General features: G+C 36.7%; 1 protein-coding gene across 1 annotated transcript; it reads right to left on the reverse strand.

The window, feature by feature from the left end:
* Positions 1-400: 400 nt before the first annotated feature.
* On the reverse strand, positions 401-1,523 carry LOC114710281 (olfactory receptor 2D3-like). Its single transcript, XM_028894385.1, has one exon. The coding sequence runs from the start codon at positions 1,406-1,408 to the stop codon at positions 452-454; it is 957 nt and encodes a 318-aa protein (XP_028750218.1). The 5' UTR covers positions 1,409-1,523; the 3' UTR covers positions 401-451.
* Between the last annotated feature and the right edge of the window lie 15,268 nt (positions 1,524-16,791).

The raw sequence follows: 16,791 nt of genomic DNA on the forward strand, positions 1-16,791 counted from the left end.
TATTCTTGTGACTACATTGCTCTTCTTCTTAAGCTATTTCTTGGCAAGATTTCTTTACCCTCAGTGTGTTCTTCCTGAATATCTCTGTGAATTTGCTCCTATCCCAGGCTTCTTTAGGATTGTTTTCTATCACATTGATGGTGGCTAAAATTGTACATCCTTGTAATCAAATTTCCTCTCAGGACAGTAAACTTAATAAAATGTTCCTGGTCTTCAAATAAGCCATGGCCTGTACTTTTGATCCTCACAGTATTTTTCTTCTACCATATCTTCACATATTCTTTTTCTATTGAATATCTAAAATTGTTATCCCTGTATTTATGATAAATTGTTAGTAGATTCCCAATTCATTCAAGGGAGGCAAAGGAAAGGAATGTGATTTACTCATGTGAGAAAAGAAAGAATGCAGATGCTAGAACTACTTTGTCAGTTGCAAGGTTCCAAATACTTTTTAAATGTCTGCATCACCAGCTTTGACTGTGCACAATCTTCCAACCAGTTTTCCAAGTGCCCCTTTCACATCTTTGTTCCTAAGGCTGTAAATGATTGGATTCAACATGGAAGTCATAACTGAATAGAATACAGAGATAACCTTATCCTTTTCACTCATTGTCTTGGAATTGGGTCTCATGTAGGCAAATATTCCAGAGCCATAGTAGAGGACCACAACAGTGAGGTGGGAACCACAGGTTGAAAAGACCTTGAGCCTTCCCTCCCCAGACTGCATCCGGATCACAGTGGAGATGATGTTCCAGTAGGAGACAAGGATTAGTGAGACAGGAGCTAATAAGATAATCACTCCCACTAAAAACAGAGCCATTTCAGTATTGTATGTGTCAGCTGAAGCGAGCTTTAGGAGGGCAGGTGGCTCACAGAAGTAGTGATTAATTACATTCCGTCCCTGATAAGGGATGCACAATGTAAATGCACTGTCCACTGAACATGCTAATGCCCCACTTATCCAGGAGACTGCAGCCAACTGGACACAAACCCTCTGAGTCATGATGGTGGAGTAGTGCAGGGGCTTGCAGACAGCCACATACCGGTCATAGGACATCACTGCCAGCAGAGCACACTCTGTACACCCTGCTAGGAGAAAGACCACTATCTGTATTGAACATCCAACAAAAGAAATGGTTTTCCTTTGTGAAAGGAAGTGGACCAACATCTGGGGTACAATGCTTGTAGAGAAGCAGAGATCAGCAAAGGATAAGTTTTTGAGGAAAAAGTACATGGGTGTATGAAGTCGAGAGTCAATTTGGATGAGGATTATGATCAGCAGGTTTCCAAATACAGAAAGGAGATAGATGACCAGGAAAATACAGAATAGCAAGATTTGGATTTTAGGATCCTCTGAGAGTCCCAGGAGAATAAATTCAACTATATAAGTTTGGTTTCCTCCTCCCATTGATATTTATTCCTGTTTACCTGTCATCAGAAAGAAAAACAATGTTTTTTGGTTCTTTATAAACAAGTGTATAGTTAGTAAGTGCACCCTCTTGATTCTTGGCTTCCATCTGTTTACCAGTTCTTGTGAAAATGCACACTGGTGGACCTGTATCCGGTAAAGCTTATTTTGCTTTGTTTGTTTCATTCTTTTTGAAAAATGAGCTCACTCTGAAACTCAGGCCAGCCATGAACTAAGACTCCCCTGCTTTGGCCTCCTCTGTGCTGTAATTATAGGTGTTCTTCGCCACATCAAGTTTGCCCATAGATTTTAAGCACATTTTCCTTGATTATTCTATATGATGCATGAACATCATGCGCTGTATGGGATTTTGTGTTTAATCTTAGTACCCGGTTAAGTGTGGGTGAGCAAATTACCATGTAGCTATAGTAAGAAAAATACCTTACTATTTTTCAGTTTCTTTTACAAATTACAGTTTCAATTTCAAAGCTATCTTTTGTTCAGTTCCACCCACCTATATTAGCTGTCTGAATAAAGCGAACTTGTTTCATTAGTAAAAGAAGTACTTTTGCCTTTTAGATTTCAAAACACTTAGCAGCTCATAAAAAATATGTGCCAGTAAGATGTTTGTTACAATAGGAAGTTCAAATAAGGACTTGAGGCCTAAACAAAGAAACTGTACATATTGCTTATTGATTTTCATAAATTGGTATCTGAAAATATGAAACAACTACTGAAATGCTGATTCAAGGTAAAAGGAGAGAAAATTTTATGTACATGTACTGTGTAACCCTGGTCTTTAGACAATGTTTTATTTCAAAAAGAGGAAAACGATGAAAAATTATGTTAATCTCAAAAACGCAACCTGCATAAAAACTGTATAATAGACTCCAGTGTCCTGAACATAACTGTGTGAGTGAACAAAGCCAGGAATGAGCAGGGAACTTCACATCCTGAATAGGATCTCATAGCCTCATAATAGCAAATCCCAGCTAACCTCTGACTTTAAACTGTGGTGACCAATTGTTAGGGTATTGATTTCACTACCAGATAGGATTCCATGAAGAGTTTGGGGATAACCTTGACTGCATAGTGAGACTTTGATTAGAGAAACACAGAAACAACTAAAAATACAGAATTATCCTCAAAAAGGTATAGTGATGTGAAAAGATAGAAGGGAGATTTCTGGAATGATGATAATTGTCTGTTTCTTAAAATAGTACATGACTATTTCTAAATAAAGACTGCATTTATAATTTAAAGTTTCCTTCCAGTTTTCACATGGAACTTCTATACTTTTCTGAAATTGTTATGCTTTAATGAAGAAGTGTATTTTATAAAGCTTTATTCAGTCTTTTAGTGTGTGTGTGTGTGTGTATGTGTGTATGTGTGTGTGTTTGTGTGTGTGTGTGTGTGTGTGTGTTTGTGTGTGTGTGTGTGTGTGTGTGTGTGTGTACATGTAGGTTCACATGGAGGATGGAAACAGTCATTAGACCCCCAGGAGCTGGATTTACAGATGCTTGTTAGCTACCTGACTTGCGGGCTGGGAACCAACTTCAGTGTTCTACAAGAGCAGCAAGTGCTGTTAATCACAAAGCCCCAAGAAGTATGTTTAAAACAACAACAACAAAAAAAAAAAAACCATGCCATTTGGCAATGAAAATTATATTGTTTCAGAATAGAGTATTTAAAACAAAACAACTGTAATGCTTGTTTAAATAAGCAACATGGTTTATCTGATGTGTTATATTATTTCTAAAACTTTCTGGATTGAAAACCATGTTTTTGAAAGATGAAAAGAGATGAAGACAGCATTGAGAATAGCATGGAAAAACACCTAAGGGAGTGAGTGAACAAGAGGGTGGTGTAAGACATGTGACACGAAAGTGTAAGGGGCATTTTGGGGGAGAGGAAGAAGACCAACGAGAGGGGACCCAAGCGGATGAGAGAGGACAGTGAGGAGGGGATGATTATTTCATCACATACACAAAAATAATGAAGCTTATTATGTTATAAGTTCACTTAGAAAATTGATAGTAAAATATAAAGTAAAACTTGGAATTTAGAGATGTACGTTACCCGAAGGCCACAGTAGGAATAACTTCACCAAGTTTCTATCAAAGCACTCAGCATGTTTCTGTACATCCTGCCTCATGGTCTTCAACTGTCAGCTTCATCCTTGGAACCAAGAACTACATGCTTCTTTGCTGTGTCAAACAACAAAAATAAAGTGTCTTTGCAGTAGCATTTAATAGCACTAAGATGAAGTCTAATGCAGGGAATCAGATTCTCTGAGGAGCACACACATATTCACAAATGAAACCAAAAAAATTGTGAGCAAAGGAAAGTGGCTATTAGAATGATAATTGACAAAAAAACTTATTTTTAATTTTAATTTTTTATTATTTTATTTATTTGTGTTTGTTTACCTATCTATTTAGTATCGTTTTTCAGTTTGGTTTACAATATATGCCAAATTTAAATGCAAAGTACACACTGTAACAAACTTTCAATTTTAATTCAGGATATAAACAGTATAAACAACATAACAGTATGTCATACATAGACACACTTTAAATTAATTCATGGTCACTAAGTGAGATTTTTATTAAGTAATGTATCTATGGTTACACATTAAAGCCATATGATGACATTGGCACAAAAATACAAGCACCCAGAATACAATCCACTACTAACAATTGTGCAGTGAACTGTGATCAACCCACATCTCCAGTGAAAGCAATTCTGAGACAAGAAAGGTCTTGGGGACAAGAACATGGAAAAAGAAGTGTCATAGTGTGGCAAGCACAGTGGTACTACTTTTTTCCCATAAGGAAATTGTGGATTGTCAAGAAGCAACTGATGGCCCAATGAATTTAGCAGGATGTGGGCATCCAGGAGTGAAAGGCTAAGGAAGCCTTCAATAATCTTACAATAGCAGGTGGCACAAGATAAAAAACTGGAGCATAAGCTGTACTAAATTTAAGTGACACTAATCTAATACTTACGGTCTTATTTGTGATCTCTGATGATCTTGGAGTGAGGAATGTATTGGAAATATATAAACTATTCAGTGTAAGTCAACAAAATCTATTTTACATAAGAAAATCCGTTTTTAATTCCCTGATAGAATAAAAACAAATTCTTTGCCCAGGAAGGAAACATTGGGAACTCTAAACTACCTTTAAAATATCCTGTACACAATGCCTTGTGTTCAACAAAATATAATTACAAAACATAATGTAAAATATGAACAATAATTAAGAAATAGAAAGAATAAAATCAACAAGAAATATTACAAGAAACACGATGTTGCAGTTATTAGACATTATGTTTAAATATTATGAACAAAATATATTACTAAAATTACTAAATTACTAAAATTTACTAAAAATCACTAAGATAAGAATCAATGTGTGTTTTTATTTCAGATCTTAAAAATTGAATTATTAAAGCTGGGATGTAAATAATGTTTAACAGTACATTAGACAAAGGAAAGAGAATATTAGTTAACAAGAAGAGGACACTATGAAAAGCAACTGTTAGAAAGACAAAAAATAGGCCAAAAAAAAAAAAAAAAAAAAAAAAAGACGTCAGAAATGGAACATAAGTCTCAGAGGGAGAGAAAAGAGTAGATACAGTAAAAAAGACTTTTGAGTAGATGATGGTTTATAATTTACAGATTTGGTGAAAAAAATTCACATACACAAGTGTGACAAAGTTAAATGCAAAACTGACTATGTATATCAGAATCTCACCATACTTCTAACTCAAAGGGATACAATGGAAACCCTAAGCCTATTATAATCAAAATACAGAACATGCCAAATATTGTTACCTGAATGGGAGAAAGAAAACATTCCAAGAAACTGTTCCTTGCGCATGTGATATGAATTTTCTCTGTCCTACAAAAGAAGGAAAAAGCTAGAGTAAGGCTTCAGATCACCAGGAACAGAGGTTCCCCCACCCTTTATGTGCATGAGATCTCTAAAAGGGACCTGTAGGATCAGAGAAGTGTAGGTGGGGAAGGCATTAAATGTATGAGTCATGGAAACAGTTTTGGTAGAACTTAACTTCTTATACCTAGAATGTTCAAAAAGACAGTAGAATAAGAAGGATGGGCCGGGCAGTGGTGACACCCACCTTTAATCCCAGCACTCCTTGGGAGGCAGAGGCAAGTGAATCTCTGTGAGTTCCAGGCTAGCCTGGTCTGCAAAATGAGTTCTAGGACAGTCATGGCTGTTACACAGAGAAACCCTGTCTTGAAAAACCAAAACCAAAACACAAAAAAACAATTTAAAAAGGGGGGAGGGGTAGGTAAAATTAGGATCCCTGCAAGACAAAAAGTACTAAAACTGAAACTCAAAGGATATATAAGGTTACATAACCACTCCTCCTTAAGAAACAAAGCCACATGCTACCTTTATTTTTTCCTTCTGCGCTTGTCATTTTTTCTAATAAAGGAATAACAGAAGAGAGGAAAAAGTAAAAAAGCATTAAACTTACCCTTCACACTAAGTTTTCTGAGGAATATGTTGTCCATGTCTCCAACAAGCTCTGAGTCATGTTTCACTGGCTGAATATACTGCTTTTTGCATTTGTTTTTCCTAATTTATCTCAGTCACATTTAAAGCTGTGGCACTGTATTCACTTCATTAGGACATGCTTTTCTCCTGATGGTATCTCCTTTTTAATCTCCCTTTTCTGTCTGCTTATCGTCCTTCTATCACTTTCTGAGCCCACACATCACTGTGTATAACCTCTTCCACCCCTTCAACTTCAATTGTCATTAAACGATTGCAGGTTCTTAAGTCTCTACAAGCAACAGGAACATGTTTTGCCATCAGAATTCTGGTTCATAAATGAAACTTTGTATTGAGCTTCATTGAAAATTAGCTTAAATGAGATTGAGAATTCTCCATACCTGGTAGGAAAATACATACATACCTCACAGGAAAAGAAGATGATATCAATACTGATCTAAGTTTTGGAGAGATACAACTTGGTTTGAATCTGAGCTCTCTGAATTAATACATCCTCTTTAATAAGGTGTTTCAGCCTAGTTCCAATATTCAAAAGTAAAGATATTTATATCATTTCTCTGTCTGCTAAAGAAAACACATTAATTTATATAAACATCAAATGGGAATAAGCCTCATGATAACTTTTAGTTCTCTAAAATATGAGTAAGTAGAAATTCCTTATTACACATGAAAAATGCTTATTTTATAGGCATTTTATCAACCATCTTCAGATGAATACAACCCAAGAGAATCTATTGTACTCATTTTCTGGTTTTTTTTTTTCTATAATACATACACAATTAAGATAGACTCCTATACTTAAAATAGCAGTGTTTTGCTTCCTTCCTTCATTGACTTGATATTTTTCAGGCAGTTTAAATATTTATGACATGTTACTTGCATCTCTACATATTCCTAGTGTATCCTTAGCTTAGTTTCCAAAGCTGTGGGTTCTGTTTATTTTACCTTTATTGTGTTTCTACCTCCTATATTAGCCAATCAAATGCATTCACATAATAGAACAATCTTTTTAAATACCATTTGAAATCTCCCCATTTAAACCAATTTAGTAACTCCTTCTGTGCAGACTTTAATCAAACACATACTTCAGCCACACAGCATCTCTGACTAGCTGTAGAATCTGCAAGTTCACTTCTTCTTTCTCCTGACTCTCATTCATTATCCTTGTCAGACTCCTACATGGATCTGTGCTTTGTCCTTATGGCTTCCCCTGCTGAAGTTCACTTCTTGCACTATTTATCAGCTTCTGGTGATTTTATACCTTCACTAATACATTTCTATTATATATATTTAACTTCAAGTCACTGTTTTTTTTTTTTCATTTTATGTGGCAAAATATGAGTGAAGTATAAAAGACACAACATTTACTGGACAATGGGATGCACCCTAGAATGACCAGCAGGAAAAGTGAAAATGAGACATGCTTGTTTGGGTATGGTCACCTATTCTGAGTGAAAAACAAAGAAGTATCTCCCTATGTTCAGTGTAAAGAACTGTGTCAAATATATTTATTTTGGCAAGGATGTCAGAACATATTGGATCTGACAGTAACAAAACCTCTCAAATGGCCATTGTCTCCATGACCTTTATGACAAGCAATTTTTTAGACACATGGATTTTCAAAAACCAAAAATCCACAGTTGGCTTGTGCCTCCTGTATACCAGAGATTGGAAAAGACAGGAACACACTAGTAAAGGGCTGGAGAATATCTAATAGGGTACAGTTGTAACATTATAAAGTCACTTTGAGAGACTATTAACCTAAAAAAAAATGATGGCAAATTTTTTGTAGGATATGATCCCTGCAGATGTCTAGAGGAGGACTTCTGCATTGTTGTGTGCAAGGAGGGAAGAGCGGAGAGAAGAGGTGGGGAGAGGAGGGAAGGGAAGAGGGGAGAAAGGGTGAAGAGGAGGAGAGGAGGAAGGAAGGAAGGAAGGAAGGAAGGAAGGAAGGAAGGAAGGAAGGAAGGAAGGAAGGAAGGAAGGAAGGAAGGAAGGAAGGAAAATGATGCTGGAGGGGAATGACTAAATCCTCAAAGACTGGCAAAATCTCTGATGAGGTGAACACATGAGCTCTTGATGAGGTGACAAAACCTTGCTCTCACCTGGTGGACTAACTTGAAGAGTGTTCAGAAAGGCTGGGTCAACTGGCAAGGAGACTATGGACTCAGTCATTGTGAATGTCAGAATCTCACTAGGCATTTCTCTATATTTTTATTTCTAGTCACTCAAAGAGTGTTTCTCCATACTGATCCTTGTCCAACCACCTGTCTCAAAGATACACATCCAAATTCTCCCAGGAACTGAACAGAGGAATTTCCTAAGAGGAATTTATTTAAAATGAGGTCCTAAGGGTTGATGTAAACAACATTTTCCCTTGAGCTTTCTCTTTATTATGGGAACTTTTTGTATTATTCCTATAAGCACATATTGAAATCTCCAAATCTCTCCTGATTTCAAACTTTATTTAAAAGGTGAAAGCTTAAATGAGTACATAGAATATAAACAAACTGTAATTCACCAGGAATATGTCCATTTTTCATATAATGAGACATTGCTCTATCACTGTCACTGTTAATCCAGTAATCAGAGAAAGATGAATCTTTTCTGTTTGATAAGGAATTAGTATATGCTGATCAATACACAAGACTTAACAGAAAAGAATCAAAATTTGTTGGGTTTTTTTTTTTTTGCATTTTATTTGAAATAGAATTATGTCACTTCCTCCCCCTTTTCCTCCTTCCAGCCCCTCCCAGATGCCCTCCCTCAAACCTCTCCCATGCTACCCCATTCTCAAGCTGATGGCCTGTTTTTTCTTTGATTATATTTATTGCATGTATATGTGTGTATGCACAAATATATATAAATAGAGCCTGCCAAGTCCATATTTGTTGTTTGTGTATGTAGAGTTTCAAGACTAACATTCTGCAGCAGATGACCAGTAAGTTATTTTTAAAGTCTAAATTAATTCCATCTTTTAATTCAAATTATTTGATATGTTAGGTGTGGTGGTACATGCTTATAACTATGGTGGTTGGGAAGCTAAGCCAGGAGAACTGAAAGCCCAAGGCCAGCCTGGCTACATAGCAAGACCCTGTCTCAATAGAAAATAAATTAAAAAAAAAAAACATGTGTATACTTTAAGGGAATTATAAGTAAGTTTATAAGACTTATTCCTTGGCCAGATGGCCTTGCAAACACTCCTCTTTCTAAAACTAAGAATAGCTACCTTATCTACTGTCAGTTGCCACACATTCAGATTGTTTGCTTTCTTCCAGTATTTTACTTCAGGTTTCAGCTTAAATGTGTCACGTTCAACATATATTCACATTGAATCATATAGATTTCACAACAGACCACACAGGAAGATCTATGTGGAACTGAAACAAGCCTTGCCCAACATTACTAAAACATGCTGAATAAAAAGCTTTCAGATAATTCTGGCTCCCAGACAGACAAGAGAAAAGTACTTCTCTGACACTTGAGCAAACTTCAAACACATAAATGACATTCACTTTAATAAGTTGTGAAATTTGGGTATGCCTTGTAATATATCACTAATTCTTAAAACAGATAATTAAAAATCACAAGACACCTTCATACAGTAGAATCCAAAAATTAAACATACTAATAATATCTTATGTCAGCCGCATCATGGGACAATAGAAAAACTCACACATTAATACTGTGGATGCCAAATTTATAAAAACAACTCTGAAAATCACTTTGGTAGCTTGCTATAAAGTTAAATATATATTTAGTACTCAGCTCAGCAACTCTACTGTTAGGTAGTAAAGAAATAAAAACCTCTGTCCATACAAAGACTTGCAAGACAATTATTCACATCAGTTTCATTTAAAGTAAATGAATTCTTGGAAAAATTATGCATCAACATATAATGTATCAACTGGTAGTGTTTCTTTCAAAGCCATCTAAGGAAATACTAAGCAGAAAATAAAAAATTGATAACTGTGACAACACTCTTTAATTAAAAAATAAATTTATGTGTACATGTATATGCCTGTTTATGTGAACCACATACATGTAAGTTCCTACAGAGGCCAAAGGGCATCAGGTCTTCCAGAATTGGAGTTATGGGCAGTTGTTAACCAACTGATGTGGGTTCTGGGAATAAAACTCAGGTTTTCTGCAAGAATAGTAGATACTCTTATCACTGAGCCATCTCCTCAGTCCCAACATGCTTGAAATGTTAAAACATTGTTATAAACTAGACACAAGACTTCATATTGTATGATTTCGTGTTCATAAACTTCTGGGGAATTTTATCAGAATATATATATGGGAATTGACAGCAAGGTCAGAAGAGAACCAAGTTATGTGAGTTCTTATGTGTCTTATATGCAGGGCTTGTCACTAGGCACACATGCATTAATTTTACTGTATAACTTTCATGGGCTTGTTTACTTTTATTTAAATTTTATCATGTAAACCTAACTTTCTAAATTTATATTATTTAAATTAATGAAAAGAAGATTCTGAATAAGGGTTTAGAAATTACAATGCATATGTAACTCATTCACTTACAAATTTATTGAAGCAAAGGTGTGAATGTCAGAAGGGCAGAGATGCCTATAATTAATGAAACCTATAATATATTATAGGGCTTTTACAAGAATTTATAATGTGATAATAACTAACTTTATTTGAATAAGAGAGTCATTGGTTACTTACTTGTGAATTGCCAAACAAGTTAAACTTTCACATGTGAGAACTTTTGCTTTAGTAAAGGTAGATGCTGAGAGTGTGGCACATGAACTTTCCTAACTAAACAAGCAGCATCAATTTCTCCAAGAAAAGAATGCTTGTTCCAGTCTTCTCATTCAGCTTCTCATACTAGTGTGTTCTGAGCCCTTCTGTTCTCTGGAAAGAGGATTTCGAAGGATAAATATGTCATTAAGTTCCTTGAAGGCTAGCTTCCAATTGGCTGTGGACAATGGGAAACTCAAGTAAGGACTAAGAGAATGAGCAGAATCAGATGGAATGATGTTGCTTTCTTATTGGCTGACACTTTTGACTCTGTTTTCAGCCAGTGTCTGGCCTATGTTTCTATAAATCATGCAAGAAAACCCTCTTTGAGACTACATCTGGTAATACAGCAGTATATACCTGTGCTTCCTCTATTTATATTAAGATAGTGATACCTTCATGTATTTAATAGACTGCAGGTGTCTCAATATCCATTGATACTTTTCTTAGCTCTCAGGGTAGTAATTTCCTTCCCATTTATCAGTTCTGGTCTTCATAATTTTGCTATTTCCAATTAAAAAGTAGCAGCGATGGATGTTTACCAGTTTTTTTTCTGCCCCCGACTTCAGGATATATGTTATAAAATCTCTGAATGATCTTTTTGCGTGAAGGCTCTTTCCATAGACTTTAGTTGAAATACAACTTCAAACATTTATTCCTTCATATGACATACATTAGGCAGAAGGAATATGAAAACTCATCAACAATTTTCTTCTAACATGTCTTCTTCTCACTTCCAATTCAGATTTTTGTATTTTGGGCTTTGAATTAAAATTTGGATACAGATCCAACCAGAGAATTCTCAATAGAGCAAACTCAAATGGCTGAGAAAAACTTAAGAACATACCACATCCTTAGCTATCAGGGAAATGAAAATCAAAATTACTTTGACATTCAATCTTACACTTGTCAGAATGGTAAAGATAGCAAAAAAAGTGACAGCTCATGCTGGTGAGGATGTGGAATGAATGGAACACTCATCCACTTATGGTGGCTATGCAAACTCATAAGTCACTATGAAAATCAGTCTGGTGTTTTCTCAGGAAACTGAGAATCAATACATCTGAAGATCCAGCTATACCATTCTTGGGCATATATCCAAAGGATGCTTTATCCTAGGACAATGACACTTGCTCAGCCATGTTCACTGTTGTTCTATTCATAATATCTAGAAACTGGAAACAACCTAGATATCTCTCAACAGAAGAATGGATAAAGAAAATGTGGTACATTTACACAAATGAATGTTACAAATTTGTTTTAAAATTATGAAATTTGCAGGCAAACGAATAGAACTAGAAAAAAAAAATCATCCTGAGTGAGGTATTTTAGACCCAGAAAGTCAAATAGGATATATATGGGCTTATATGTGTATATTAGCTCTTAAGTCAATGATAACCAATCTGCAATCCATGGAACCACAGACAATATGGAATGGGAGTATCAAGTGGGGAGGGAGAGGGATGAGGTAGTAGTGGGAGGGAATAACAGGAGAGACAGATAAATTTAAGGCAAATTGGAGGGGTAGTATAGAAACCTAATATAATGAGAAACTCATAAAATATATACTTATATGAAGGTGTTCTAAATGAAATAGTCAAATAACAGGGCAGACAGAATCTCTATTGATCATCTCTTGTCATCAAACAAAGCTTCCAGTGGTTACATCTAATTGAGTTGTTGGCCAAAGAGTGTACTGCCTGCAAGGTATGCTAGGACAATGGTGGCACAAAGCTTGTGGGTGTAAACAACCAATTACTGATCTCACTTAATACCTGCTCCATGAGATTGAACCCATGCTCACATTGCTTGAGTGAGTAAGTACATGAGACTAGATAGTCCAAGAATCAAGGAAAAACCCAAATAACATTGGTCTTACCAACAAAAGAAAAATTTGTAATGACAAAATGGCTCCTAATGATACTCAGTTATACTCACAGTTCAGTGCCTTGTTCATCCATCATCTGAGAAACTTCCTTCTGCAGCAGATGGGAACAAATATAGAGACCTATGGCTAGGCATTACACAGAGAGTGAGGAACTTTGGAACCCTTAGCCATAAATGGGATGCCTCCATCAAATCCCTCTCATCAGAGCTCAGGGAACTCTGTGGAAGTGGAGTTGGAAAAAATGTAAGGTCCACAATGGATAGAAGACACCAAGAAAACAAGGCCCTCTAAATCAACTGAGCAAAGTTCACATGAACTCACAGAGACTGAGGCAGAATGTACAGGTCCTACAACAGGTCCTCTGTACTTATATTGTGGCTTTTATTTTGCTGTTTTATTCCTGAGTGTTCAAATGAGTGAGTCTCTGACTCTTGTGCCTTCTCTTGGGCTCCTTTCCTTCTGTTGGTTTGTCTTAACCTGCTTTGATGTAATAATTTCTGTTTCATCTTATTATATTTCATTTTGTTATGTTTTTGAAATGAATGAATGCAAACTTAGCCACTAGGCTAAAGATTAACAACAGAACCATCATTTATACCTGCTGGGAGAGAGAGAAAGCTTTTTTTCTCAAATAGACTGACACTGTATATATAAACCACTCCAAGGCAGGTCTCATGTTCAAGAGCATTTGACCAGCATATAATGTACCCCACATCTGACAGAGGACTGATATCCAGAATATATAAGGAATTCAAGAAATTAGACATCAAAATGTCCAACAGTCCAATTAAGAAATGGGCTATAGAACTAAACAAAATTCTCAACAGAGGAAACTCAAATAAATGGCTGAAAGACATTTAAGTATTATAAAACCATTAGCTATGAGGGGACAGTAATGACCTGTGTCAGGGTATACATAGCAAAACTTACATATAAAACAATTATCAGAAGTACATGAGGAGAATATCTGATAATACACACATTTCAAGATCATGGGCAGAACTTATTCAATCAATAACAGAGCATTTTTAAGGGCAGTCCAGTCCCTGGGCTGGACAGTTCAGTTCAGAAAAAGGGGTATGTGATAAAGGGGGCTGTAGAAATCTCTCATGGTTACTTCCTGCTGATATGAGGGCAAAGCTGGGGGGTCTTGAGGCCTGAAATGCAGTGGGAACCCAGGAAGCGCAGGCTGTTTCAGGCGCTGTGAGACAGGCAGTGTCGCAGAATTTTCTGTCTCATGGGCTGGAGGCCATGATGCAGGACTGAGCTGGACAGCACATCCATGTGTCCTGGAGGGTGGAGTGCAGACCTGCAGCTAGACAGCATGTCCATGGTCCAGAGGATGAAAACCTGTAGCTCTTTAAATGATTAGAATTTCTGCTGAATGTATTAATGGTAGAACATGCAGTTGAGGAGTTTTAAAGAGGAAACTTTTTCTCTTAGGTGTACCTATGGAATATTTAATGCATGGTTAGCAGATGAGAGAAGGGGATACCAAGCCAGGGAGAGGGAAGGCTCCCCTGACCAGAGAAGAAAAAGAAATTTTGTAAATGGGAGATAGAAACTGTAGTCAGGATGCATTCTTTCCAGTCCTTCTTGGCTTGTGAGTGTTGGCAAATTTTGATCTCCTGAAGCTTTTAGGAACCTCTTTAATAGAGAAAGTCTTAGACATGTTAGCAATATAACAGTGATAAATCTTGTCAGCGCAAAATTATGAATCCTTGGAGTCTCAACAAAACAGCAGGATAGCCAGAGAATAAAATCTGAAATTTGTCATATATATATATATATATATATCAAGTCTCATTTATCTTTTTACCAAAATTAATAAACTACATTTAGAACAGAATTATTACTTCTAATCATATTTCTATAAGTTTTATATCATTGATGAACAGTTCTTCAAAAAGGTCTGGAATTGTATCAATTTATCCATACTCAAAGCTCAATAAGAATTTAGAGGTAAATAACAGCCTGTAATCAGACTGTCAGCTAGGAGTGCCTTTGTCCTGCAGTGGCCTAGTCATATGGTATGATCAGATGATCTGGGATCTATAAGGAAAGTCAGCATCCTGTGGAAATATGCAAGCATATCCTGTGGCCGTGGGAGATGGCAAGCCAGGCTGTAAAGTTCCCCTAGGCTCCAATAAATTTTACTTAATTCTTTAAGGTCTTGTAACAGTCTATAGCTTGATATTTTCTGAACAACAAACATTGGGGTGATTTAAGGGCTCGTGGGAAGCTTTATATGCCCAATGTTTAAGTTTTTCCTCCACCAGACAGGTAGCAGTTACAATTCTCTCAGTATTCAAAGGCCATTGTTTGACCAAGATAGGACCATCAGATTTACAAGTAATGTGGTCAGCAGTGGACAGTGGCCCCTAGGATAAATTTTGATACTTTGGGCCATGTCTGTTATTTATAATTTTTGGAATAATGGCTCAATTACGTCTTGAGCTTGTTTACTCAAGTTCTTTTTTTTTTTTTTTTTTTTTTTTTGGTTTTTCAAGACAGGGTTTCTCTGTGTAGCTTTGTGCCTTTCCTGGATCTTGCTCTGTAGACCAGGCTGGCCTCGAACTCACGGATATCTGCCTGCCTCTTCCTCCCGAGTGCTGGGATTAAAGGCGTGCGCCACCACTGCCCGGCTCAAGTTCTTTTAAGTTTAAAACCCATCTGTAGATTTTGAGCTGATATTAGCTCATAGCAGAGATTAATGATATATCCAATTATTACAGCATGTCTCTTTTCCATAGTGTTTTAAGTATGGAGGATAACATATGAGCAGAATATGCCATAATTTTGAGGATGATATATGGGCAGAATATGCCATAATTTTATATATCTGACCATCTTTATATTTTTGAGCTTTTGGCAATAATGTTAGCTTGAACTAGGCTCATAAGAGATGAAGGAGTAATAGTTGTCTTAAGTACTTGGCCAACCTTTTCCTGAAATGTAAGCAATGTCCGTGCTTATGTCTAGCAAGTCAATTATTTTCTTTTCCTGTATTTTAAGTGTTTAATTGGTCTGGGATATTTAATTTTTGAACCCAGAAAGCCATATACCTAGAATACAAACTGTCAGCTCCTTTAGGTGCTGCCCTGTACGAATCTGCATTGTTTTTGTAGGGGGTTGTACAATAATCTTAATTTCTTCAGTAAAGTCAGGATCAACCACTCCTGGGACAATTTTTATACCTTGTACAGCTAAGGAACTATGGCCTATTATTAGCCCCAGTGTCCCTTCTGGGGGAAGACCATAGACTCTTGTATTAAGGCATACTGTTGGGGAGTCAGGAGTTAATATTGTAAAGGTGGTGGAGTACAAGTCCAGTCCTGTGCTCCCAGGGATGGCTCTTTGTAATTGTTCAATTGATTTCCATTCAAGAAGGGATTGTTTATCACTCCCATTATTTTCTGAGGCTGGAGCTGCCCCATCACCCCATTTCCTTGATGAGGGGGACTCCTGCTGTAATTTGGGAGGTAATAGCATCTATTAGTGGTGCCCCATTCTTATGGAATCAGGATCTGCAGTGCTTTTTCCAATGATAGCCTTTTTGGCAGTGAGGGCATATTTCCATAGACATATTTTGGTTTGCAGCCCGGGTTATAACTGGGGCATTAGAGCTCACATTATTGCTTCCGGGATAGAAGTTTGCATTGATCCCTCCTTGATAGGGACGTTTACTGATATGTCCCATTCGTCCACATGAGAAACATTTAAGCCCCATATCTCTTTGGTTAGGCTGTCTTTGTTGCTGATCTTTTAAGAATTGCATTGTGCTTCCTTGCAATGTGGCTGTTATTGCCACACCTTGACAGTAAGAGGGACCAACATCCATACATGTTCTGATGTAATCAGAAATGCTCCCGGTTTTCCTTATTTGTCTCAGTAGAGACTGGCAGGTCATAGAGTCATTTTCATAAGCCAGTTGTTTCAAGATTATATCTCTTGCTTCAGAGCTGGGGACTATTCTCTCCACAGCTTCCATCAGTCTGGCAACAAATTCCGCATATGGCTCTTCTGGATTCTGTGTTATATTAGTAAGCCCTGTGGTATTAACATCAGCAGAGGGTAGGCGTTTTCATGCTGTCAGGGATGCTGTAGTAATTGCTTTTAAGGCATCGTGTGGTAATTTTAATTGTTCAACTGTATTGGCATATCTCCCTGTGGCCATGAACATC

The sequence above is a fragment of the Peromyscus leucopus genome, chromosome 1, assembly GCF_004664715.2.
Source record: "Peromyscus leucopus breed LL Stock chromosome 1, UCI_PerLeu_2.1, whole genome shotgun sequence".
NCBI lineage: Eukaryota > Metazoa > Chordata > Mammalia > Rodentia > Cricetidae > Peromyscus > Peromyscus leucopus.